The sequence below is a fragment of the Pipistrellus hanaki genome (genome assembly GCF_964339955.1).
Source record: "Pipistrellus hanaki genome assembly, chromosome: 14".
Taxonomy (NCBI): domain Eukaryota; kingdom Metazoa; phylum Chordata; class Mammalia; order Chiroptera; family Vespertilionidae; genus Pipistrellus; species Pipistrellus hanaki.
The window spans coordinates 35229626-35251592 of NC_140516.1; the positions used below are offsets into that span (position 1 = coordinate 35229626).

At 45.4% G+C, this 21967-nt stretch overlaps 1 protein-coding gene across 2 annotated transcripts; it reads left to right on the forward strand.

The window, feature by feature from the left end:
• Positions 1-1067: 1067 nt before the first annotated feature.
• Positions 1068-21153, forward strand: DNTT (DNA nucleotidylexotransferase; the record flags this gene model as incomplete). Of its 2 annotated transcripts, none has more annotated exons than XM_084903535.1 (11): positions 1068-1270; positions 9306-9480; positions 10183-10311; positions 11482-11652; positions 12676-12747; positions 13288-13411; positions 14557-14689; positions 15714-15822; positions 16807-17052; positions 19148-19231; positions 21067-21153. In XM_084903535.1, the coding sequence occupies 11 exons, from the start codon at positions 1068-1070 to the stop codon at positions 21151-21153; spliced, it is 1533 nt and encodes a 510-aa protein (XP_084759661.1). The 2 variants fall into 2 exon arrangements, with proteins under 2 accessions (XP_084759661.1, XP_084759662.1); XM_084903536.1 differs by having other exon boundaries at positions 19151-19231.
• Between the last annotated feature and the right edge of the window lie 814 nt (positions 21154-21967).

Here is a 21967-nt window from a genome sequence, read left to right on the forward strand (position 1 = left end):
ATCATCTCATTTCATCCCAAAAGATCCATTTTGGGGGGCCTATAATAGGCTATTCTCCAGATAAGCTTTTAGTCCACTGAAAAATCTGAGGTAGATAGCATGTGAAGTCTGAAGACCCAATTCAAGATCTGGTTCTGCCACCTACTCTGTGATCTTGAGCAAATTGTTTGAATCTTGTTTTTTTTTTTCACTTATAAAATGCATAAACATAGTTAAAATGCCCACCATGAAATACTATGGAGCAATTATAAACAATGATTAGAACACAGAACAACAAGAATGGATCTGAAAACATAGTTTGTTTCTAATAAGTTTATTGATTTCAGAGAGAGAAAAGGGAAGAGGGGGAGAGAGATAGAAACATCAGTGTGAGAGGACATCAATCAGCTGTGTCCTGCACATCCCCTACTGGGGACTGAGTCTGCAACCGAGGCACGTGCCCTGACTGGTAATGAAACTGGTGACCTCTTGGTGCATGGGTTGACACTCAATCCACTGAGCAACATCAGCCTGGCCAAAAGCATAGTTTCGAGTGAAATAAGGGATCAGCAGAATGAGAGATATAACAATGCCATTTATGTGAAATCAAAACAACCACATATAATGTATTATAACAGCCATGTGAATTCTATAAATCCCATGTATTGCAATGATTGTCTATGAAAGGAAGAGAATGCAAGCAAGTTGGGAGATAAAAAGAAATAAAAAATAAAGACAAGAGGGGTCTCAACACATAAACAAACAAATAAGTAAATAAAATTGGAAAATGGTATTTCCCTACCCTTCTCATAAGATCTGATGAGATTATACATAGCATAGGAAAGCAAAAATTAATTCCTGTTTCTGTTATGATCTCTACATTGGACAATGAGCTGAAGCGAGGCAGAAATTCCCCATCACTCTTCGGCAGGAAGAATATCACCAGGGAGGGGCCCAGGCACCTTGCCCTGGCTGCAGAGCCTGCTGGTGAGATGACATCAGAGCTCTTCTGAAGGAAGGGTAGGCTCTTCTTCACTGCTGGAGACACCACCTTCAGACACAGCTGGAGCAGCAGCAGCCTCCTTCCCATGGACTCACTGAGAATGGCCCACTTGGGCCCTCGGAAGAAGAAACCCAGGCAGATGGGTGCCTCGATGGCTTCTCCTCCTCAGGACATCAAATTCCGAGATTTGGTCCTCTTCATTTTGGAGAAGAAAATGGGAGCCACCCGCAGAGCCTTCCTCATGGAGCTGGCTCGAAGGAAAGGATTCAGGGTGGAGAATGAGCTCAGGTAGGACACCACTGATTCATTTGTGAGTCAGTTTTGTGGACGGCTCCCTTGAATCCCAAGAACCCTGAGTTTCCTCTCAGGTAGGGAAGAAGTGATGAAACCAAGGAACAGATCTGAGACAATTAGTTAGGGGAAATAAGATGAGTGGTGACTGAATAGAATCATATTTAAAATAATTAGCATCCAAAAATAATTTTTTATAAATTATAAAAAAATAATTTTTTCAATATGAATAGAATCATATTGAAAATAATTAGCATCCAAAAAAAAAACAATTTTTTTTTGCCTTTCACTTTGATGAGATGAGGTGTCTAAGGATAATACACAGAAACCTAGTTGGAAAATTCAAGGCTGAAGCTACTCAAGTTCATTCTTGACCAATTTGTACAAAACACTACCGAGTTCAATAAAAAAATTTCAGCTACTTTGAGGCAAAAACAATTGTTTGGCTGCCTGGCTCTTGAGCTAACCATTTGGCTGTGCTGAGTGACCAGTGTCTGTGACAGGCTAGGGATGAGTGACCATAGCTGGCTCATGTAGGAACCCCAGTGTGGCCTTGATCTTACTTTTCCAACGAACCGTGTGACTGGAGTTTGTAGAGAGAAGGATGCTCATTAGAGATTCAGGGGCAACTTATGAAGCTGAGAGTGATAATAATGCTCAAAAGAACTGAGACAAGAAGGCAACTGAAGCAGCCATTGGGCTCCTTAGACTGGTTCACTCACAAACCCAGTCGCATCCCTGCAATTAGCCTTATTGCTTTCCTCAGTTATGTAAGCTTCTCACCTGTCTCAAATAGATGGAAGAGAAAACAAACAATCCAGAAATGAGTGGTGTTAGAACCTTGACAAAAATAGTTCCAAACAGAACCACCAAGGGACTTGCAGTGAATAAAGAATGGTGATTAAAACAATTGGCTGGCTTTGCTGGTCAAAGGGATAGAATGACCGATTTTCTTTTTTTCTTTGGGAAAAACAATAAGAATTCTATGAGAAAATAGACTTGCATTTTAAAAAGTAGTCTTTGATATTTAAAAATAAAACTGACAAGCCTTTCATGCTGAGAAATGTCAGCTTCGAATTGCTTGAGAGACAGACATATGTAAAAAGTTGATAATCAGATGTAGTCATTTTCATGAGACCCATTATTCATCTGAAAACACCATGACACAGAAACATTTTATTTTTTATCAAAGCACCCACTCAGAAATTCCTGAGTCCTCCATGGCCTCTCTCCTGTCTGATTTCTCTTTATATGGTCTCCTTTGCCCCTCTCTGCCTCTTTTTTCTCTTTAACCCCTCTCTCATTTGTGATGTTAAACCCAAAATACTGAATTAGGAGGAGGGAAAAGATGACATAGGCAAAGAGGCAGAGAAAGGGCAATATTTTAAAAAGAATTGAAAAAGAAAAAAAAAAAACCCCACACTAAAACACCAGAAATTAAAAGCCTTACCAAATACGGAACTGCTTTTTTGTGGTAAAGAAAATTGGTGAGGGCCGGGCTGGGAGGTGAGAGCCAGATGGTCAAGGTGGCACTTACACAGAGAGCTCTCTGCTGAACGGCCCATACCTCCACCAGCGGCTGGCTGTGAGGGTACAGGCACAGCTACAGACACGTACCTGGTGGCCGAGGAGGTACTTGGGCAGATTCTGGAGGCAAGTTTCTTTTGGCCAGAGAGCTCTAGAGGCCGCGCTGTGCCCAGATGCCCATGGCTGGGGGCCAAGCCCAGCTGCTCAGGCGGCAGAGGAAACTGGTGCCTGGTGAGCAACCTGCTGCTGTGCGTGCGATGGTGGCAGAGTTCCCAGGCTGGCAGCTCAGCAGACACGTTACATACAAACGTGTTCGATGGCACAGAAATAAACCACAGGAAGTAGAAGTCCTAGCTCGCAAACGGAATTTGTGTGCTTAGACATGCACACTTCCACTGGAAAGGACTGCAGACAGGATGGTAGGGGGAAATCTCTAGATAAGAAATCTGGAGACCTCAGATTCTGGCCCTGACTCTTTCCAGCCACGGCATGTGAGGCAAGACTCCCTCTCTGCTCTCTGACCTTGGTTTCTAGGTAAATGGTGTAGTCTGATGTCACCGCCCAATGTGATGCTGGATGCTTTGATAAATTAAAAGTTATGCAAACATAAAGTGTGATTGTTTTGTTGTTAATTAGCTGGATCCATTGGCCTTTACAACAAAACCCTGAGGAGTGGGTTCTTTCTTCATAATATGAACTAGGTCAAATGATATAAACAAGTAGAACAAAGACAGGAAGGAAATCAACATGTTATAAGTGGTTATTTTTTTTTGGGGGGGGTAGTAATGAGGGATTATGGCTAGTTTTATTCTCTGTTTTCCAAATTGTTTACCATATGCATATATTTTTAAAATAAAAATAAAAGTTGATTTTGATGCTTCTCAATAGTGAAGGCTAGCTCTGCCTGTCTTCACTAGTCTAAGATTCAGAGAAGGCGGAGCTAAAGGGGGGAAGGGATGTTCTGAAAATAGGCAAAAACCTTCTTAGTTCCTAGCACATTCTTTGGATCCCAGGAGGATTACATTTGAGGGGAAATCTGATTCTTCCTTTACCTGGGCCTAACCACAGCTTGGAAATGGCACACCTGCATGCCCTGAGCTGTACATTGTCTGGAGCTGTTATATTCCCCAGCACATATGCACATGCCCTTCCATGTTGAAGAAGGAAGAGCTGTGGCTGGAAGGATGGCTCTCCGGGGTTGTGTCACCGGCAGTGTAACCCTTGCTGAGTTCCTCTGTTCACGCAGTAGAAGTTCATCCTGCCTAGACCTCCATAACTTGTCTACAAGAGTACCTTTGGAAGGCATTGTCTTCAATAAAAGCAAGACAGGCCATTGTGGCATCACAAGTAAAGGGTTCTGTTCATACCAGTTCTGCACAATATTTGTATGGTCCTGGACACGCAGGCTAGAGGACATGAGCCTTGCCAGCAAGGACTTTATAATGAGACAGGGGAGTTGGGGATTTGTAGCTTAGTTATCATCTAGAATTAAGAGACCATACTATAGTTTCCAAGTGTGTACTAGTCTCCTCTTCCTCCTCCTCCTCCTCTTCCTCACCCTCTTCTTCCTCCTCTTCCTCCTCCTCCTTCTTCTCCTTCTCCTTCTTTTCCTTCTTCTTCTAAATTAGCATTTTCCTTCCCTGATGCCTTTACTTTCCATTCATTTCAATGACCAGAGAGTCAGCCCTTAGGCAAACATTCAGGAGAGAATCCCCAATTTCGTTTTCCGTGGGAAGTAAAGGCTGTAACATGCACCGATGCTTCCTGTCATAATGATTTAAGTAATGTGCTTCTCCTCGGAATAAGTGCCAACTAGCAAATCCAGGTGGCCGGCCACATGAAGCAACACCCCTACTGCCCCTCAGTGCTTTTCCCCTAACACACCCCAGCCCTTAGAAGGTCTCCTGCCTCGTTTCCTTGAGTTGAACTGCCCTCGTGCTGGACGCTCTTTCCTATTGCCGTAGTTATTACTAAATAAAATCTATCCTTGCTGTTCTCACTAGGGTCGGCTTTGTTTATCTTTGACAGTGTCTTATCACTTCAAATTCATGGTGTCAGAGATAAAAATATTAAAGGTCATTGCCAAATAAACTGAACACCAGATGAAAAAGATGCTACCAGCTCTAGAAAATAGAACGTTTAACTAGTCCCATCTCTAGGCCCCTTCCAGGCCCAGTATCCAAACACATTTTCCTTTATATTTTTTTCTTACTTTCCCCCCTGACCTTGAACCCCTCCTCCCTATGCCCCTCTTTGTCTAACACCTATGATCCCTGGAAGCCCTCTTAGAGGAGAGAACTTCCTCCCTGGAGCATGGGAGATCCATGACTTCCCACTGGCTTTGCTCCTCATCTCATCCAGTTAGTTACTCCTCCTTGACCCCAAGGGCAAGGGCGCCCCCGGGGCCCTCACACCCTCCTCACTCTCAGACCTCTGGCCGTTTTCTTGCACACAGTAGGCTTCAGGAAATACTTGCTCAAAAGAATGATTTGCCTGGTGAATACGGAACCAGCCAGAGGAACCTGTGAGTTCCAAGATTAATTTTTGTAATTGAATTTTTTTTCTACAATGCACCAGTATGACTTTTGTAGGCAGCAAATTGATACTTTATTTTTATAAATTTGGGAGCATGCAATGTGAACTCTAGTTCAGCTCTGGTCCAAATTACTTTGTATTTCAAAATGTGTGGAATCTAAGTTAATGAAAATGCTCACCATACCATTTCAGATGGGCCAAAAAATTAAGGCAAGATCCTCCCGGTCTTACTAAGTCTATCAGGGCTGGAAATGGAACCCTGTCTTGACCCCTTCGATTTTTCTATTTTAGGGATTTGGAAACAGATCAGTTGCTAAGGGGAATTGTCGGGAGGGTTTTTAAACTGCAAACAGCTGAGCTTAACTGTAAATTACTGTTTAAAGGCATTACTTGAAAAAACAAGTCCTATATCAGATGGGAAGGATCAGGAATGACCTTTCCAGGGGAAGAAAACGGTTTTAAAGACAAAGATAAAAGCAGGTGACCACCCACGAAAACTGGGAAAGTCAGATTTGGGGTCTGTCTCCAGGCAAAAGGGATGGCTGTCTCTTTCTTCATGGAGAGTTTTTCTAATTATACGGAGAGGCAGGACCAACGAGGGAAAGAAAGACAGGAAGAGCCGGGATACAGATATCGGAGTGAAAAATCAGAACTAAGATTTATGAGTTAATTCCATAACCCAGGGCTTTCCAGACATCTGAGTGCCACATTAGGGTTCTTATATCTTTCACCACATGGGCTATCATACACGTAATGTGTTTCCTTTCATTGTTCCTAAACTGAGTTGTTAAACATAATTTAGCTTTGTCCTAAGGTATAATATGAAACCCATTCAACCATGCCTGATAGGTATCATTTAAAAATGTAGATATAAATAAACACATATGCGTTTTAAATGTTCAGTTGTGCCTGCTAAAATTATCTCTTGTACCTGCAGAGAAATGCATACCATGTTGGAAAACATTGCTGTAATTGATCACAACATCCAGTTTTTTTTTAAAAAAAAGATCCCTCTTTACAGACATGTTTCTCAAAGTGGAGTTTGTGGGCTATGGCAGTGAGGGGGGTGGGGGGAGGAAGCAACGGGTTTAAAATATGGGCACTCCTTGCCCCAACTGGTTTGGCTCAGTGGATAGAGCATCAGCCTGCAGACTCAAGGGTCCCAGGTTTGATTCCGGTCAAGGGCATGTACCTTGGTTGTGGGCACATCCCCAGTGGGGAGTGTGCAGGAGGCAGCTGATCTATGTTTCTCTCTCATGGATGTTTCTGACTCTCCATCTCCCTTCCTCTCTGTAAAAATCAATAAAATGTATTTTAAAAAATAAAATAAAATATGGGCACTCCCATGAAGAGGCAGGCACGATTCCCCTTTCCTTGCATCTGGGAGGGCTTGTGACTGCTTCAACCATAATGTGACTTTTGAGGCAGGGTCTTAAGAGGCCCTGTGGCCTCTACTATTCCTGGATCCCAGAACTTCCTGCAAGGAGTTTGTGTGCCCTGAGAGAGGCCACACAAAGGTGTCAGGTTGACATCTGGACCATCGCACCTCTGTGGGGACCACACCGAACAGAAGGATCACTAGCCAAGCTGCCTGAATTCCTGACCCACAAAAGTGCAGATATAGTGAAATCATCACGCTTGTGAAGCCATTACATTTTGGGGCAGTTGGTACGTAGCAATAGATAACTAGGACTGACTGACTACGTCAGAATCATGGAGGGAGTTTGTAAAAAATGCATGTTTCTGGGCTCTAGGTAAGATTTACTGAATCCGAATCTCTGGTAATAGGGCCTGGCATCTGAATTTTAACCCAGTTTTCTGGATGTCTTAGAGAAACACTAGAGTTTTAGAAACATTCCTGCCCTGACAGTGTGGTTCAGTTGATTGGATGTCATCCCATGCACTGAAAAGTCACCGGTTCAATTCCTGGTCAGGGCACATGCCCAGGTTTCAAGTTCCATCCTGGTAGGGAGTATGCCAATTGATGGTTTGCGCTCACATCAATGTTTCTCTCTTTCACCTGCTCCCTTCCTTTCTCTCTAAAAACCAATTTTAAAAAATCTTTTAAAAAAGAGAAATCTTTCTTTGGAGCCATTGATTAATCAATTTATTTATTTATTCTACCAATGGTCTACTTGTTGACCATTACTATGAATCTGGCCATGTGGTGGGCACCAGGCCTGGTTATAACCCGGACTGTAGCCAAGCAGATAATAACACTGTCCGGGCCTTCAGGATGCCAAGGAGCATGAGCAGCACATTTCTAGTTGCAGAAGAGCCAGCACATTTGCCCTGTGGGAAGCTGAGGGACACATTCTGTCTCATAGCTGCTTTGGTTGGTTCAGGCCTCCCAAACCTAGTTCGACACATTACTTAATCCTGGCGGAGAAACTAGGAGCATTTCAGGAATTGGATCCACCAACATCTCAGGAACAGCCATCTCGGCAGTGCCTTGGGGTCTTTGAAAAGCTGGAGACCGCTTTGTGAGGCTGCCGGCCACCTTTTATTATAAGAAGAAAGCCCGGGGCAAGGCAGATACACCTCAGCCCACTCCCGGTCTTTTTGTCCTTAAAAATGACAGTCATGTGTATTTTTTTTTCCTCCTAAGGAGAAAAAATGATGATAGGTGGTTCATGACAGAAAACACATTAAAATACCAAAACAAAACCTCACCCAGGACGCTAACCACAGAGTAGTAGAACGTTAAGAGATTGCTTGAGTCATGCACAGCTGGGTCTGAATCCTGGCTTCATGAAGCCTCCGTAAGCCTCAATTTTCTCATCTAAAATTATATTGTCCGCCCGCCTCTTAAGACTCTGAGGGCATCAAGTAAGAATATACTGTTGGACCTTTGTTTCCACTGGTTCTCCATCCACAGATCCAACCAATCATAGATGGGAAATAAGCTTTAAAATTCCAGGAAGTTGATCCCTTAACAGGACAGTATACTAACTGTTCACAGCACTTACATTGTATAGGTGCTTTAGGTAATCTAAAGTGGATTTAAAGCGCATGAGAGGGTATGCGTAGGTTATAGGCAAATACTATACCATTTTATGTAAGGGACTAGGGCAGTGGTTCTCAACCTTTCTAATGCTGCAACCCTTTAATACAGTTCCTCATGTTGTGGTGACCCTCAACCATAAAATTATTTTTGTTGCTACTTCATAACTGTGATTTTGCTACTGTTAATGAATCGTAATGTAAATATCTGTGTTTTCCGATGATTGAGAACCGCTGCTGTAGAGCCTAAGACCATGAGGAACTGTATTAAAGTGTCGCGGCATTGGAAAGGTTGAGAACCACTGGACTAGGGCATCCAAGGATTTTGGTATCCATGGGGGTCTTGGAACCAATCCCCTGTGGATACCGAGGGACAGCTGCATACTAGTACATGTGTGTATGAGGTTATTATTTTTTTTCTAATATTCTGGAGTACTTCTCTCTAGCCTTTGTCTTCTGTATATGCGTGTTTGCTATATTGTCACCCTTTCCCTGACATTTCCAGGCATCCGATGTCTCTGTGAGAGGCAGGGCTGTGTCCTCAGTGAGGAGACAGTGGTGGTGGAGCCGGATGGGAAGAGTGGATGGTGAGGGCATGGGTTTGGAAGATGAGCCCCAGGGCTCCTCCCTCCCTGGTGGAGGCACAGCCCAGAGCTCACAGAACCTGGCAGCCACCCTATGGCTTCTCCCTGTTGGTGTGTAACTATGGCAACTGTCTTTTCTGGCTTTCTGGGACAATTCTGCTTGTCTCTGTTTATTGTCATTCATATGACATTGGACATAAAATACCAAAGCATTCGTTCTCTGTGGCAGCAGCAGGGACAGTGGGCTAATGGCATTCTGTAGGAGGTGTTACTGTGTCTCTGCTGCTGCCCTTTGGCGGGGATGCTCTGAGGACCCTGGGGAGAGGGGAGAGCTTCTGGTTCTGAAAGTGCCCACAGCTGGTGGTTTGTCTTGCCCTCTGCAGTGATGCCGTCACCCACATTGTGGCAGAAAACAACTCAGGTCCCGAGGTACTGGAGTGGCTTCAGGAGCAGAATGCGAGAGCCAGCTCAGAGCCAGAACTCCTGGACGTCTCCTGGCTGATAGAGTGCATGCGCGCCGGAAAGCCCGTGGAGGCGACAGGACAACACCAGCTCGTCGTGAGTGTCCTGGCTGTGGTTCCCACTGCCCTTGGCTTGATGGTTAGGAACATGGGCTACAGAACCAACAGGCCTGGGCTCTCTGCTCACACCCGGTCTGGCCTTGGGCAAGTCACTTAGTTTTTCTGAACTCCAGTCCCCTCCTCTATAATATGGGATAACAGCAGCACCCACTTCAAAAGATGGGTCTGAGGCTTAGCATAACATACATGCAAAACACTGAACACCAAGCCTGACCTTAATAAATGAAGAGGTCTACACACCATTTCAAAAACATTGAAGACTTGATGTTCTGGGGCCAGAGAAGTGGAGGGCTTCTATTTTTTTCTTGCTATGACCATTCATAAAGCAAAAGGTTAAGAAAGTTAAGCTCTTAATGCAAAATCCTTCACTCACGCACTAGAACCCTCAGGAAGGAGATTCATTTCCTTTTCATAGGAAAGGAAAATGGTATTTCACTGATGGTCGTTTTTCATGTGTGTGTGTGAGAGTGTGGTTTTCCCTGTTTGGAAAAATAATGCATGTTAATTATAACAAATTCAAATATTAGAGATTTGTACAATATAAAATTTGACTCCCCTGAAATCTTATCCTCTTTCCAGAGATAATTGCCATCAAACTTCTCCCATTTTTTTCTTCGTGCATGTCTATTATTATTACTATTGATGGTTATTCAACATAAATGCTCATGCATTTGTTTAGGTGAGAAGAGACTATTCGAGTGGCCCCAACCCAGAGCCCCAGGAGACTCCACCACTTGCTGGAAGAAAGATCTCTCCGTACGCGTGTCAAAGAAGAACCACTTTAAACAACCGCAACCACATATTCACGGTAACGGGGCTTCCCAAAGCCCAGGGCCGATGAGGCCTGCAGGTCCTTCTCAGGAGTCTACAGATTGTGAATTCTGAAAAGATAGGAAAGTTTTTCCCACACTCACCCCACCCCCACCCCCAACCCTGATCTCTGGTTTTTCTTTCTATCAAGAATGGGCCTACTTGTATCATGGAAATGGACAAATCTATTTGGATTATACTCTTTAGAGATGGTAGATTACTATTTATTAAGAGTCATCATTATTGGGCATCACACTAGTCAAAGGCAAATATTCGGAAAAAGCAGATATGGTGGTCAGTGCAATTGCATGGGCAGAGCAATAAGGCATCAACAGCCTGAGCTGGGAAACCAAAAGCGCCTCTCGCTCCTCGGATGTTAATGAGCTCGGGGAGTCAGTTCCTCCCTCAGAGCCCCAGTTTCTCCTCCACTCAATAAAAATGAGCTGGATTATCTCTAAAGCCCCATCCAGCCCTGATGTTTGGCAATTGCGGTCCAAAGGAGCCTAGCAAACCCACCACTGCTTGTCCCCCAGCACCGAGTCGGTTGTCAGGTGGGGAAAGCATGCAGCCCTGTAGTGACTAGAAGACTTCTGTGTGAGGAGGACCAGGAAATGGGTGCCATGTGTGGGGTGCCACACAGCTGCAGCTGCTTCCTCCTCTGCCAGAAGCGCAAACCCACACTCTCCACCTCAAATGACCCCGGCCTCGAGCCTGTGCCACCTGTGATTACACCCGTCATCGACCAGCCTTGCTAGAGCACAGCGTGCTGACTGCTTTATAGACAAGCCAAGAGACGGGGGCACCCAGTGGTCAAGGCAGAATCCTGGCTGCAGGCTGGTGGGAACGTCAGTAAGCAAAGCAGGAAGGATCAGTAACACCACGTAATGACTGGTAGGATGCAGTGAGCATGGGCTCACGCTTTAGTTAGATCATTTCTTAGTATCTAACGGCAGTGAACTCAGAGTTTCCTTCCAAAACACGCTGAGTCCCATCTTCGTATCGAACAGGAGAGGGAGAGGTGGAAAGGTAGTGAAGACCCAATCCTGACCTTCAGGGACGAGGCCAGGCAGGGTTCTCCAATCCGGTAAAGGAGAGCAGGAGACATTTGTGAGTGACTGCGGGGCTGGGGAACAAGGCGGTGTTCTACTCACCTGGTTTCATCCTTCAGGATGCCTTCGAGGTCCTGGCTGAGAACTGTGAGTTTAGAGAAAACGAAGGCTCCTGTCTGGCATTCATGAGAGCGGCTTCTGTCCTTAAGTCGCTGCCATTCACCATCATCAGTATGAAGGACACAGAAGGAATTCCCTGCTTGGGGGACAAAGTGAAGAGTGTCATAGAGGTGAGGGTGAAATGTGATTTGTCACACCTCTGACAGGTAAAGTAGGTAGGCAGGGAGGGAGAGAGAGAGAATAGATGTTCCTGTCAACTATGTAGATATACTCATGACTTATTTTACTTTCTCTAGATAGATTAGATGGATGATAGATAGATAGATAGATAGATAGATAGATAGATAGATAGATAGATGGTAGATACATAGACTCTATAACCAATATTATGACAGCTGGAGCTATGTGAGGCCAACTAAGTGGAAAGAAGGGCTCTCCTGTATTATTATTAGTCACAGTGAAAGAATAGAGTGACGTCAAAGCTCCACAGCAGGGGGTGGTCTGACCTCAGACACAGGCTGGGTGAAGGGCCTCAGGTCCATCAGGGACCTCACCCTCCAGGATGGGGGTGGGTGTCACAGGCAGTGGAGTTGATTCTGCATCTCTGTGTGTAGTTTTTGGAAGAGAGCCAGGGGTGGGTGCCTATTTATTAAATGATGTGGAAGGATTCCCCAGCAAGGCGGATTGGTCACCCAGAAGTAGGTTTCAGTAGAGTCAAGTGCAAGGTCAATTATTTAAGATAAATAATCTTAACTCTATCTGGAGGAGGGTGGGTGGCTCTGAGCCAGACATCATAAGGGCTTGAACTTCGGGTTGGCTTTTCAATGGGTCTGAACCTAATCCACTCAGATAAAAAAAAAATCTTTGTTTCAGCAAGTTCGTATCCATTGAAAAGAAGATTATCACAAATATTTAGACACCTTTGGTCAGTGAATATTCTGGTTAGGTGCTCCATAGATTTGGACCCGAATCATTCTGTACCTTTGTTCCAGAGGATTGTAAAGTGACACTCGGAAATATATGACCTGGGATTTTCAAGATTTTAGGGAAATGTCTTGTTTTCTCTGGATAACGTAGGGGAACATCTTCCACGCAACGGGTGTGCCTTTTATGAAAAGTCAAGCGATTTCAGCACCTTAGACTGTGATTGTCCAACATCACTAATTTGAAATATCTTCCAAATGTCTATGCAGGAAATTATTGAAGATGGAGAAAGTTCTGAAGTTAAAGCTGTGTTAAACGATGAGCGGTATCAGTCCTTCAAAGTAAGTGGTTTTACACAGATTTATCAAAAATGGTTTTTGGTAAATCCTATTACTTATTCTAGGTGGCTGTATGAGTCAGTTTGGGCTGACAGACCGGGCTTCAGCCCGGGCTCTGCCACTCATCAGCTGTGCGATGGCGGAGAATTAGTACAACCTGCATGCGCATCCCTGGCTAAAGTGTGAGGATAAATGTGCAGAGCATGCATGTGTGTGTGTGTGTGTGAGGGACCCTGGGCAAAGGGAAATGCCGACAGGGGTAGCTGTTGTCACAGGTGGGCAGCACAGGCCACGCCGTGATCCAATTACTGGCAGCCTTGTGTAGATGCCAGAACCTGCTTCCTCGTGTCTGTTTCATTTATCAGGAGAGGACCCCCCTGACACAAACATTTCTCTAAAATGTTACTATCACCCACTTGTCATATCGAGGAGAAGCTGGGTCAGAGATTTGCTGACACTTTTTCTTAACCTCTTGACCTTGAAAAGTATCATTTGTTGTCATGACTATTTTAGAACTGAAGGCTGCCTCTCCTTCCCTTTCAGCTCTTCACTTCCGTATTCGGAGTGGGACTGAAGACATCTGAGAAATGGTTCCGGATGGGTTTCAGAACCCTGAGTAAAATAAGGTCGGACAAAAGCCTGAAATTCACACGAATGCAGAAAGCAGGTAAGCCATGTCTCCTGAAACCCTCCCGCCGTTACCCTGGGCTGGGCAGAGAGTATCTACGTCAGCTGCAGCTCAACTCTAATCCCCGTGAGCTGAGGTGCTCCTGTGGCCTCTTTTCCTGCTTTGGTTAAAAGCAAACACTTTTGGAATCAGACAGCCCTGGATCCAAATCCTGGCTCCAGCAATCTCCAGCTGTGTGATCTCACATAAGCATTAAAATCTCTGAGCTTAAGTTACTTCTTCTATAAAAGGGGGTGGGAAATAAGTCAGATAATGCAGGCAAAGTCATTAGCCCGGCACAGAGCAAATACGCCCTTCTTGCAGTGGTTGCCATTCATCTATGTCCAGATGTCAAACCAGATTGCTCTGTTCATTTGGTTCTTACTGAACTGACCCTTCTAGCCTTTGGGTCCAGTTGGGTAAGAGGCATTGGCGAGGAGTCGAGGGTAGAAAGCTGACATGGAGGATTAACAAGCAAAGAATATGTGAACAAACTAGAGTTGTCTGCCACAATATAGATCTGTTTCAGGAACTGGAGAACACCAGGACATAGAATGGAAATGGTGGCAATTCAGACATAGGGTTGATCTGGTTCATCCAACCAGACCCATTAATCTGGGAAGGGAAGACCGTGCTGACACAGGCATCCTGACAGCCTGGAGGGCTTCCCAGAGGCTGAAAGTGGCTGGGTCACTGCCATTTAGGGAGGGTCCTGCTAAGTCTTTTATAAATGAAGAAATTCCAATGCGTGGTAAAAACAAACAAAAAACAAAACAAAACAAAACAAAAAAACAACTTTATTCCAACCCTGAACCTTCCCACCCCAAATCTTTATGCATGGTCTTCTTTAACAATAGGGTGTGGCTTACTGATCAAGAGGGCTGGTTCTTCAATAGGAAGTCAGAGTTGAACCGCTTGGTTTCTACGGGGATATGCAAGATTGTTTCTTTCTGAGGACATTGGGAGCCTCTCAATCAGAAAGCAAAGAGCCATTGTTACCATGAGAAACTCACAACCGAGAGAACAAATGACAATGCGCGTAGCCACGTTAGCTGTACGTGGAGCAGAATCCCTTCGCTTTGAGGGCTGGTCATGTCACCCGAGCCGTGTTGCTCTCTCCACTGACCTGTCCCATGGCCTCCCAGGATTCCTCTATTACGAAGACCTGGCCAGCTGTGTGACCAAGGCCGAGGCGGAGGCCGTGGGCGTGCTGGTGGAAGAGGCCGTCGGGGCCTTTCTCCCGGATGCCTTCGTCACCCTGACAGGGGGGTTCCGGAGGTAAACAACGAGGGTTGCTTTTGCTTCCCCTGCTCTGACACCGTCCACGGCTCCCGAGGTTCAGAAATCCAGGCTTCTGAGCCTGGTACACCAGGTCTTTGGTGCTGTGGCCCAGCCTCTTTCTGCAGCCTTGTTTTCTGCACCTCGCGTCCCACCCCAGCAATCCCCCGTGGCTCGTCATCCTCCGCACACGCAGGGCCGTTTCTTGCCTCTGGGGCTTCGCTCAGCTGCATCTTCTGCTTGTCCCGGCTTTCCTCAAATCACAGGGCAAGTGTCTTCTCACCCTTTAAGATTCCATTCGAATGCCACCTCCTCCAGAAAGCCTTCCCTGAGTCCCTCCTCCCTACACTGGGCTAGGCATCCCTTCTCAGTGCTTCCTGGATTGCTGCCAGGTAATTCCTTTGTATTTGTGCATTTCCCACTAAGACTTTAGAACTCAGTTCTTGGCGAGAACCAGCGCATGGTGCCTGGCACAAAGTAGGCATTCAAAACTATTGGTTGAGCCAGTGAATGAATGAATGAATGAACAGGGTTGTGTGCAGGAAAAAGCCTCCATTTGCAGAAAGAGATTCCTTCCCGTCACCCTCTCCCCTGACTCTCTCTGTGGCTATCTTACACGGTGCTGTTGGCCCTCCTGGCAAGCTGAGCCCTCAATCTCTGTCTTAATTCCAAGAGCCCCATCTTATATTATGCGAATGTAGTTCTTAGTTTGCTGTTATCATGCTTGTCTGTATGTGTGGGGTGGGGGGTGGAGGGGGGTGCACTCACGTGTAAGTGTGCAGAAGAAATAATCTTCTTTGTCATCTTTTTACCCACACATACATGATCATATACATGTATGATTTTTTTAAAAAAATTTTGTGTCATCTTGCAAGGCGTGGGGTTGTGTAACCAAGGATATTTTGTTTACCCAAATGACAGGAGCATTTTGTGTTGCAAACCTTAAGCATAAGGCATAAAAACAAGGATTGTTAAAGACTAGAAATCTAATTCCTTCCATTTTCTCCTGGTTATTTTTCACCAGGGGTAAAAAGATTGGGCATGACGTAGATTTTTTAATCACCAGCCCAGGATTAACAGAGGAAGAAGAACAACAACTTTTACCTAAAGTGATCAACTTATGGGAAAGGAAGGTAAGAAGAAAGGTCAGAAGTGGATGTTGGGGCACTCAAGCCCTGTGTGAACGCCATTGCACTTTACACACTACCTCACGGTCATATAACGACTAATCGGTCCTCAGTTATTTGCAACAGCTGATACAATGCCGCATGCCATGCCAGAGAGGTACCCGATACACACAGCCTGGTTTTTGTAGTTGTTCATGGTCGGTTTGTTCTTAAAGGGGAAGGCGAGTTGCTGAGCACTGGCCTGCGATCAGAAATGGGGGTAGATTCTCTGGCAGCTCTGCTGTGAACAGGCCTTGGCTGGGCCTCCCCAGCTACCAAAGCCCTCCGCTGCAGAGGGAGAATAAGACACCCCTGCCCGGGCTTCCTCTCTGAGATGGCCAGGTGGGCTCACAGCGCCAGGACAAACCACACCACGTTCTGCTGGAATCTGTAAGGCGTCCTTTAAGAACACTCATTAACAGCCTGGGATAAACCCAGCTGGAATGGTAGAGCATGGACCCTTGAACAAGAGGTCACTGGTTCCTGATCAGGCTGCAGGCTCCACCCTTAGTAGGGGGCATGCAAGAGGCAGCAGCCTATGGTGTTTCTATCTCTCTCCCTTCCTCTCTTCAAAAAAAAAAAAAATCAATAGAAACATGAAAGAAAGAAAGAAAGAAAGAAAGAAAGAAAGAAAGAAAGAAAGAAAGAAAGAACCTGGTGCCACCCAGCCAGCATGGCTCAGTGATTGAGCATCAGCCTATGAACCAAGAGGTCATGGTTTGATTCCCAGTCAGGGCACATGCCCAGTAGAAGGCATGGAAGAGGCAGCTGATGGATGTTCCTCTCACATTGATGTTCCTCTCTCTCCCTCTCCTCTTCTCTCTGAAAATAATACAAAAATAAAAATTAAAAAAATAATAGTGATAAAGATTTTAAAAGAGACTGGTATAAAATCGGGGACCCTGTCCATCGAGGACTCTTCCTGATTTATGTCTTTCCATTTGTTTCCAGGGATTACTTTTATACTGTGACCTTATAGAGTCAACATTTGAAAAGTTCAAGTTGCCTAGCAGGAAGGTGGATGCGTTAGATCATTTCCAAAAGTGCTTTCTGATTTTGAAATTGCACCGGCAGAGAGTAGACAGCGGCAAGGCCAGCCAGCAGGAAGGGAAACCCTGGAAGGCCATCCGTGTGGACCTGGTCATGTGCCCCTACGAGCGCCGTGCCTTCGCGCTGCTGGGCTGGACCGGCTCCCGGGTAAGCACTGCCTGGGTCCCCGGGACTGTGGCCGAGAGCAGTGGCAACGGTAGTGGGGGCGGGGGAGGGGGTGATAGGAGGGGGCAGTGCCCAGAAAGCTCTGCTTCCGGCATTCCACCTGAACATGGTCAAGTGAGACAGACTTAGAAGTTGTTCTCAAAGTATGGTCTCTCAACCAGCGGCATCAGCCTTACCTGGGAACAGGTGAGAAATGTAAATTCTCCACCCCACCCAGGCCTACTGAATCCAAAACTCTGGGGATGGAGCCCAGCAGTTTGTAGTTGAGAAAGCTCCCGGGTGGTTCCAATGTAGGTGAGGGGTGAGAGCCACTGAAGCCGAGAACGCAGCGTGGTGGCTCAGAGCACAGGTCTGGCCTCCCCAGACCTGCTCACAAGTCTCTCTTAGCAGCTGGGTGATGTAGGGCGAGTTCCCTATGTCCCTTAAGTCTTAGTTTTCCCGTCAAGAAAGTGAGGGCGGTGACCTCAGCTCCCTCCCTGGTTCACAGGATTTGGTGAGATGAAGCTGGCAAAGCCCTCGGCACACCCCTCACACCTCTGGCACATGACCAGGCTGGCCAGGCAGCAGCTCCCTGCTCCAGGCATTTTATAGTCACAGAGATGGAGCCCCTGATCTGAGTCTCATTAGATCTGAACTAAGTCCTCCATATTCTGAACTAAGTCCGCCTACTGTTTCATCCATGTCTCAAAGCAGCTGGCTGCTCCTCAGAGAAATGAGTCCTTGGAGGTTTTTATACGGAAGATGAATGACATAACACAAATGAATTGTCCTCAACCTTGAGTTAAATGTCAGGTGTCTTTGCTTTGGGGCTGGAATTATTCCAAAGACCCAGAACACACCTGGCACATAATAGATGATCAACAACCGTTATCATTTCTAACAGTGTGTGGGAAAATGCTCCTGACATTTTAGCACAGGAGTCCAGGAATGTCTCACCACCCAGAAGTGGGGAGCCAAGCGCAGCCTCTCAGTGCCCCCGCCCCTCATCTCCAGACCTCCCCTCACAGTGTGAGCAGCCGCTGTTCTAAGTGTGGTAGACAGCAGGAGCGTGAACCGGGGCTGGGAGGAGGCTCTGTGCTAAGCAACACCCCACAGACCAGCAGCTACAGCACCCAGCATCTGCTTTTCCCCACAATCCTGACTTCCCCTCTGCTGCATTATAAAGGCCGCCTGGTTGGAAAATCTGTCTTCTCACACACCCAAGTGGTGGGCTAGCAGAGTAGTTCCAGCTTCAACCTGCTTTCCTGTGTTAAAAAAAAATGCCACTAGAGGGCGCAATTATCCCACAACTTTCACTGGATTCCATCATGGAAAGAACAGTATTTCTAGATTTTCGATTCTCAGAAAAATTAATTTCAATGGGAATTTAATTGATTGTCCTCCTATTCCACGCTGTTCCTATCCGCTAGCTCAGGCTTCAGGCTTTTCTTCCTGTGACTTCAGAGTCCACCCCTGATCATAGACGATGCTGCTCTGGGGCAGATGGCTCAGACCATCAGCTCTACAGAATCTCATAAGAGATTAGAACCAGAGGTGACCTCCCTCATGCACCTCTTCCATCATCCTGTCTGAGCAGACAAGATTCAGAGAGGCTGGGTGACTTGTCAAGAGATATACAGCCAGATAGATAGGACAACATTCAGGCTGGAATTTAGGTCTCCTGATTCTTCATTCTCTTTTGAACATTAAAAAAACAAATCCCCCCCCCCCAAATTACTCTGAACCAGATATTATTCTGTACACAATCCTCACAATGTCCATTTGTTCACCCAACAAGCATTTGCCGTACATCGATGTGCCAGGCATGTTTGAAGAGGAATATAGTTAAGAACAAGAGAAATTGAGTTCCTGTGTCCACAGAGCTTACATTCTACTGTGAACACGTGAGCACAGAGCTCTGTCATAGCAGAGCTTTGTGCTGGGGGGAAAATCGCTTTGAGAATGTTTAGCAGAGTTTAATTCCATTTTGTGGAATGTTTTGTGTTGAGATAGATATTCTATTGTAGGGATGTAGATGCCTCTAAAAATGCATAATACTGAAGAGAGTCTAGACTTATTTTACTTATCTCTTCTACAGCAATTTGAGAGAGACCTCCGGCGCTATGCCACACATGAGCGGAAGATGATGCTGGATAACCATGCTCTGTATGACAAGACCAAGGTAGAGTTGATCCCCGGACACGGGCTGCTTTGACCCTCCTCCCAAAGGCTGGCTTCCTGAGCCCTTTTCCTGAACTGGCTTTAGTGTCCAGTTTCAGTTTCCTTTGCCCAGAATGTCCTGTTCCCACCGATCATAGCTGAGGGCGGCTGGGAAGATCCTAATGGGAGCACAGCCTCCCACCTGGCCCAGAATGCACCTCGAGGGCATTGGGCTCAAAGATGATTAGCTCATGGGTCCCCAGAACCAGTCTAGCAGTGAATATTCATTGAGTTTAGTATATCCTTGGTGTTTGTGATGAGTAACTCCAAAGAAAACCAAAGATCCCTCAACATCACAAATACCACTCAAGTACTCCTCAAATGCAGCAGGCAGTAGCATTGTGAGTGACCCCTTAGGTCTTTAATGAGAGTCAACTGCAAGGAGGGAAGCATCAGAGCTGCCCTGGGCTATTGCTGAGCAGTCCATTAGGCTCACTCACCAAGGCTTGGCAATGTCACAATTCAAACCCATGCAGCAGCAACATGATAAATTACTGTATCAGTTATAGGGACTTAAAAAAAATGTTCCACTGTTAGTCCACAAGTGCTGAGGGCTACTGTTCTTACAGTGGCCAGGGACACAAAACTAAGCTCCGAGAGGAAAGGAGACAAAAAATAACTGAAAGTAATCATATTTGCCCTCTAATTTGTAGTCTAAATATGGTGTATTTGGTTAGAGCTGTCTTCGTTACAAGTGTCAGAAACCCAACCTAAAATGGCACAAAAGAGGAATTTGGCTTCTCTACTTCAGCATCTGGGTAATATTGACTTCAGGTGTGGCTGCATCTAGGCGCACACACAGGTGTCCCTCAGTGCTGGCTTCATTCTTAAGCAGAGTTTTCCCACGAGTCCCAGCCTTCCAGTTTAGCTACCCCAACAGAGAAGAGCCTGTTTCCTGGTAGTTCCAGCAAGAGCCTGAGCTGATGCTTATTGGCCAGGCCTGGGCCCCGTGCCCATCCTGAATCCATTACGGTGGCTCTGATTGGCCAGACTGGGATTGTGTGTCCCTCTTTGGAGGTGAGATCAGCCCCACCTAATCCTAGGGGTCTGAGAGTGGGATGTGGGGTGTTCCCCCCCAAAAATCAAGGTGCTCTTGTCAGAACAGAGGGCCCTGGATGTGGCAGGATGTTGACTGTGTGCGTAGAGGCAGATTCACATAAACCCTATTTAGGAATGCTTGCAAATTTACATATAAAAAATGGTTCCACATAATCGAGTGTCTCCTATGTACCCAACACTACAGGATGGAGGAGAAGTGGTGTTTGGTCTTAAAGAGAACAGGAGTGGAAGCCCAGTGGGGGTAAGGACAGGTATGGAGGGCCAGGGGGAGAACAGAACACACAGGAGTATCCACTTCTTGTCACTCCTTGTTACCTGTAGCAACAGTACTGAATCACCGAGAGCTGCTAAATAGATTGATTGCAAGAACTCTTCTGGAATTCTGATTTCATTAGACTGAGCTCAAGTTTCAATATATATATATTTAAAACTTCTTCAGATGGTTTTGATAAACAACCGTAGTTAAGAACCATAGGGAAAAAATACCAAGTGCCTTTAACTGATATAGGAGGCTGTCATCATTTTACCTTAATTTGTTAAGCGCCATGTTTTGTCGTTGGAAAATATAAAAATTAAAGAATTCCGTTAAGATGACTTTTAATGCTCAGGAGCAGGGAATTCTGTTTTGGCAGTAATTCATTTTGTCAAGACAGTTTTGCAAGTAATGCTTTCATTATGTTAGCGCTGAGATGCTGAACAAAAATATCTGAATGCACGTATTTCTTGTTATGTTTTCAGAGGATATTTCTCGAAGCAGAAAGTGAAGAAGAAATTTTTGCACACCTGGGATTGGATTACATCGATCCATGGGAAAGAAATGCCTAGAAAAATTTTGTTGACATTTAAAAAAAAAAGTCTCCGGTTAAATAAATATGCTTCATATTCTAGTTAATGATGCCTTCGGAAAGTTGGGGATTCTTAAGCCTTACTGAAATGCAGATTGTTTCCAGCAGGAAATCATTTTGGAAACACGATAAAGCACCACCTGTTAATGGATTATGCTTGCCAGAGGTCGGCAAACCGTGGCTCGAGAGCCACATGCAGCTCTTTGGCCGCTTGAGTTTTTAGAAAAGGCCAGCTTAGGAGTACCTTAATTAAGTCAATAACAATGTACCTACCTTTATAGTTTAAGTTTAAAAAATTTGGCTCTCAAAAGAAATTTCAGTCATCGTACTGTTGATATTTGGCGCTGTTGACTAATGAGTTTGCCAACCATTGTAATAGGCCTTTTGTATGACCGTTGCTTAGCGTTCACCATGCATTTTGCCATAGAAACAGTGTTGTCATGGGTGGCTCCTTTCATAGAAGCCCCCTTCCCCGCAGTGTAGCTGAAATACTGTGTATTTTCAATAAAAATAGGAGGACACAAGATGGTGGAGTCTTCTTCCTTTTTTCCACTCAAATATTAAAAAACAAAAAAACAAAAAAAAACTTTTAAACAAAAATACAAAATGAAAGGATAAAGAGTTTAAGGTTTATTGCAAGTGGAGAAACAGTTTTCATTGGGCCAGACATTCCGAGGCAGGAATCGTGGAACAAGGAGGTCTGGAAGGGCAATGTCAGAGAGAAATGGCTGATCAGCACAACAGCAAGAGGGCTGCCACCTGAAGGGGAAGGTGGACATTACAGACTGTGGGCC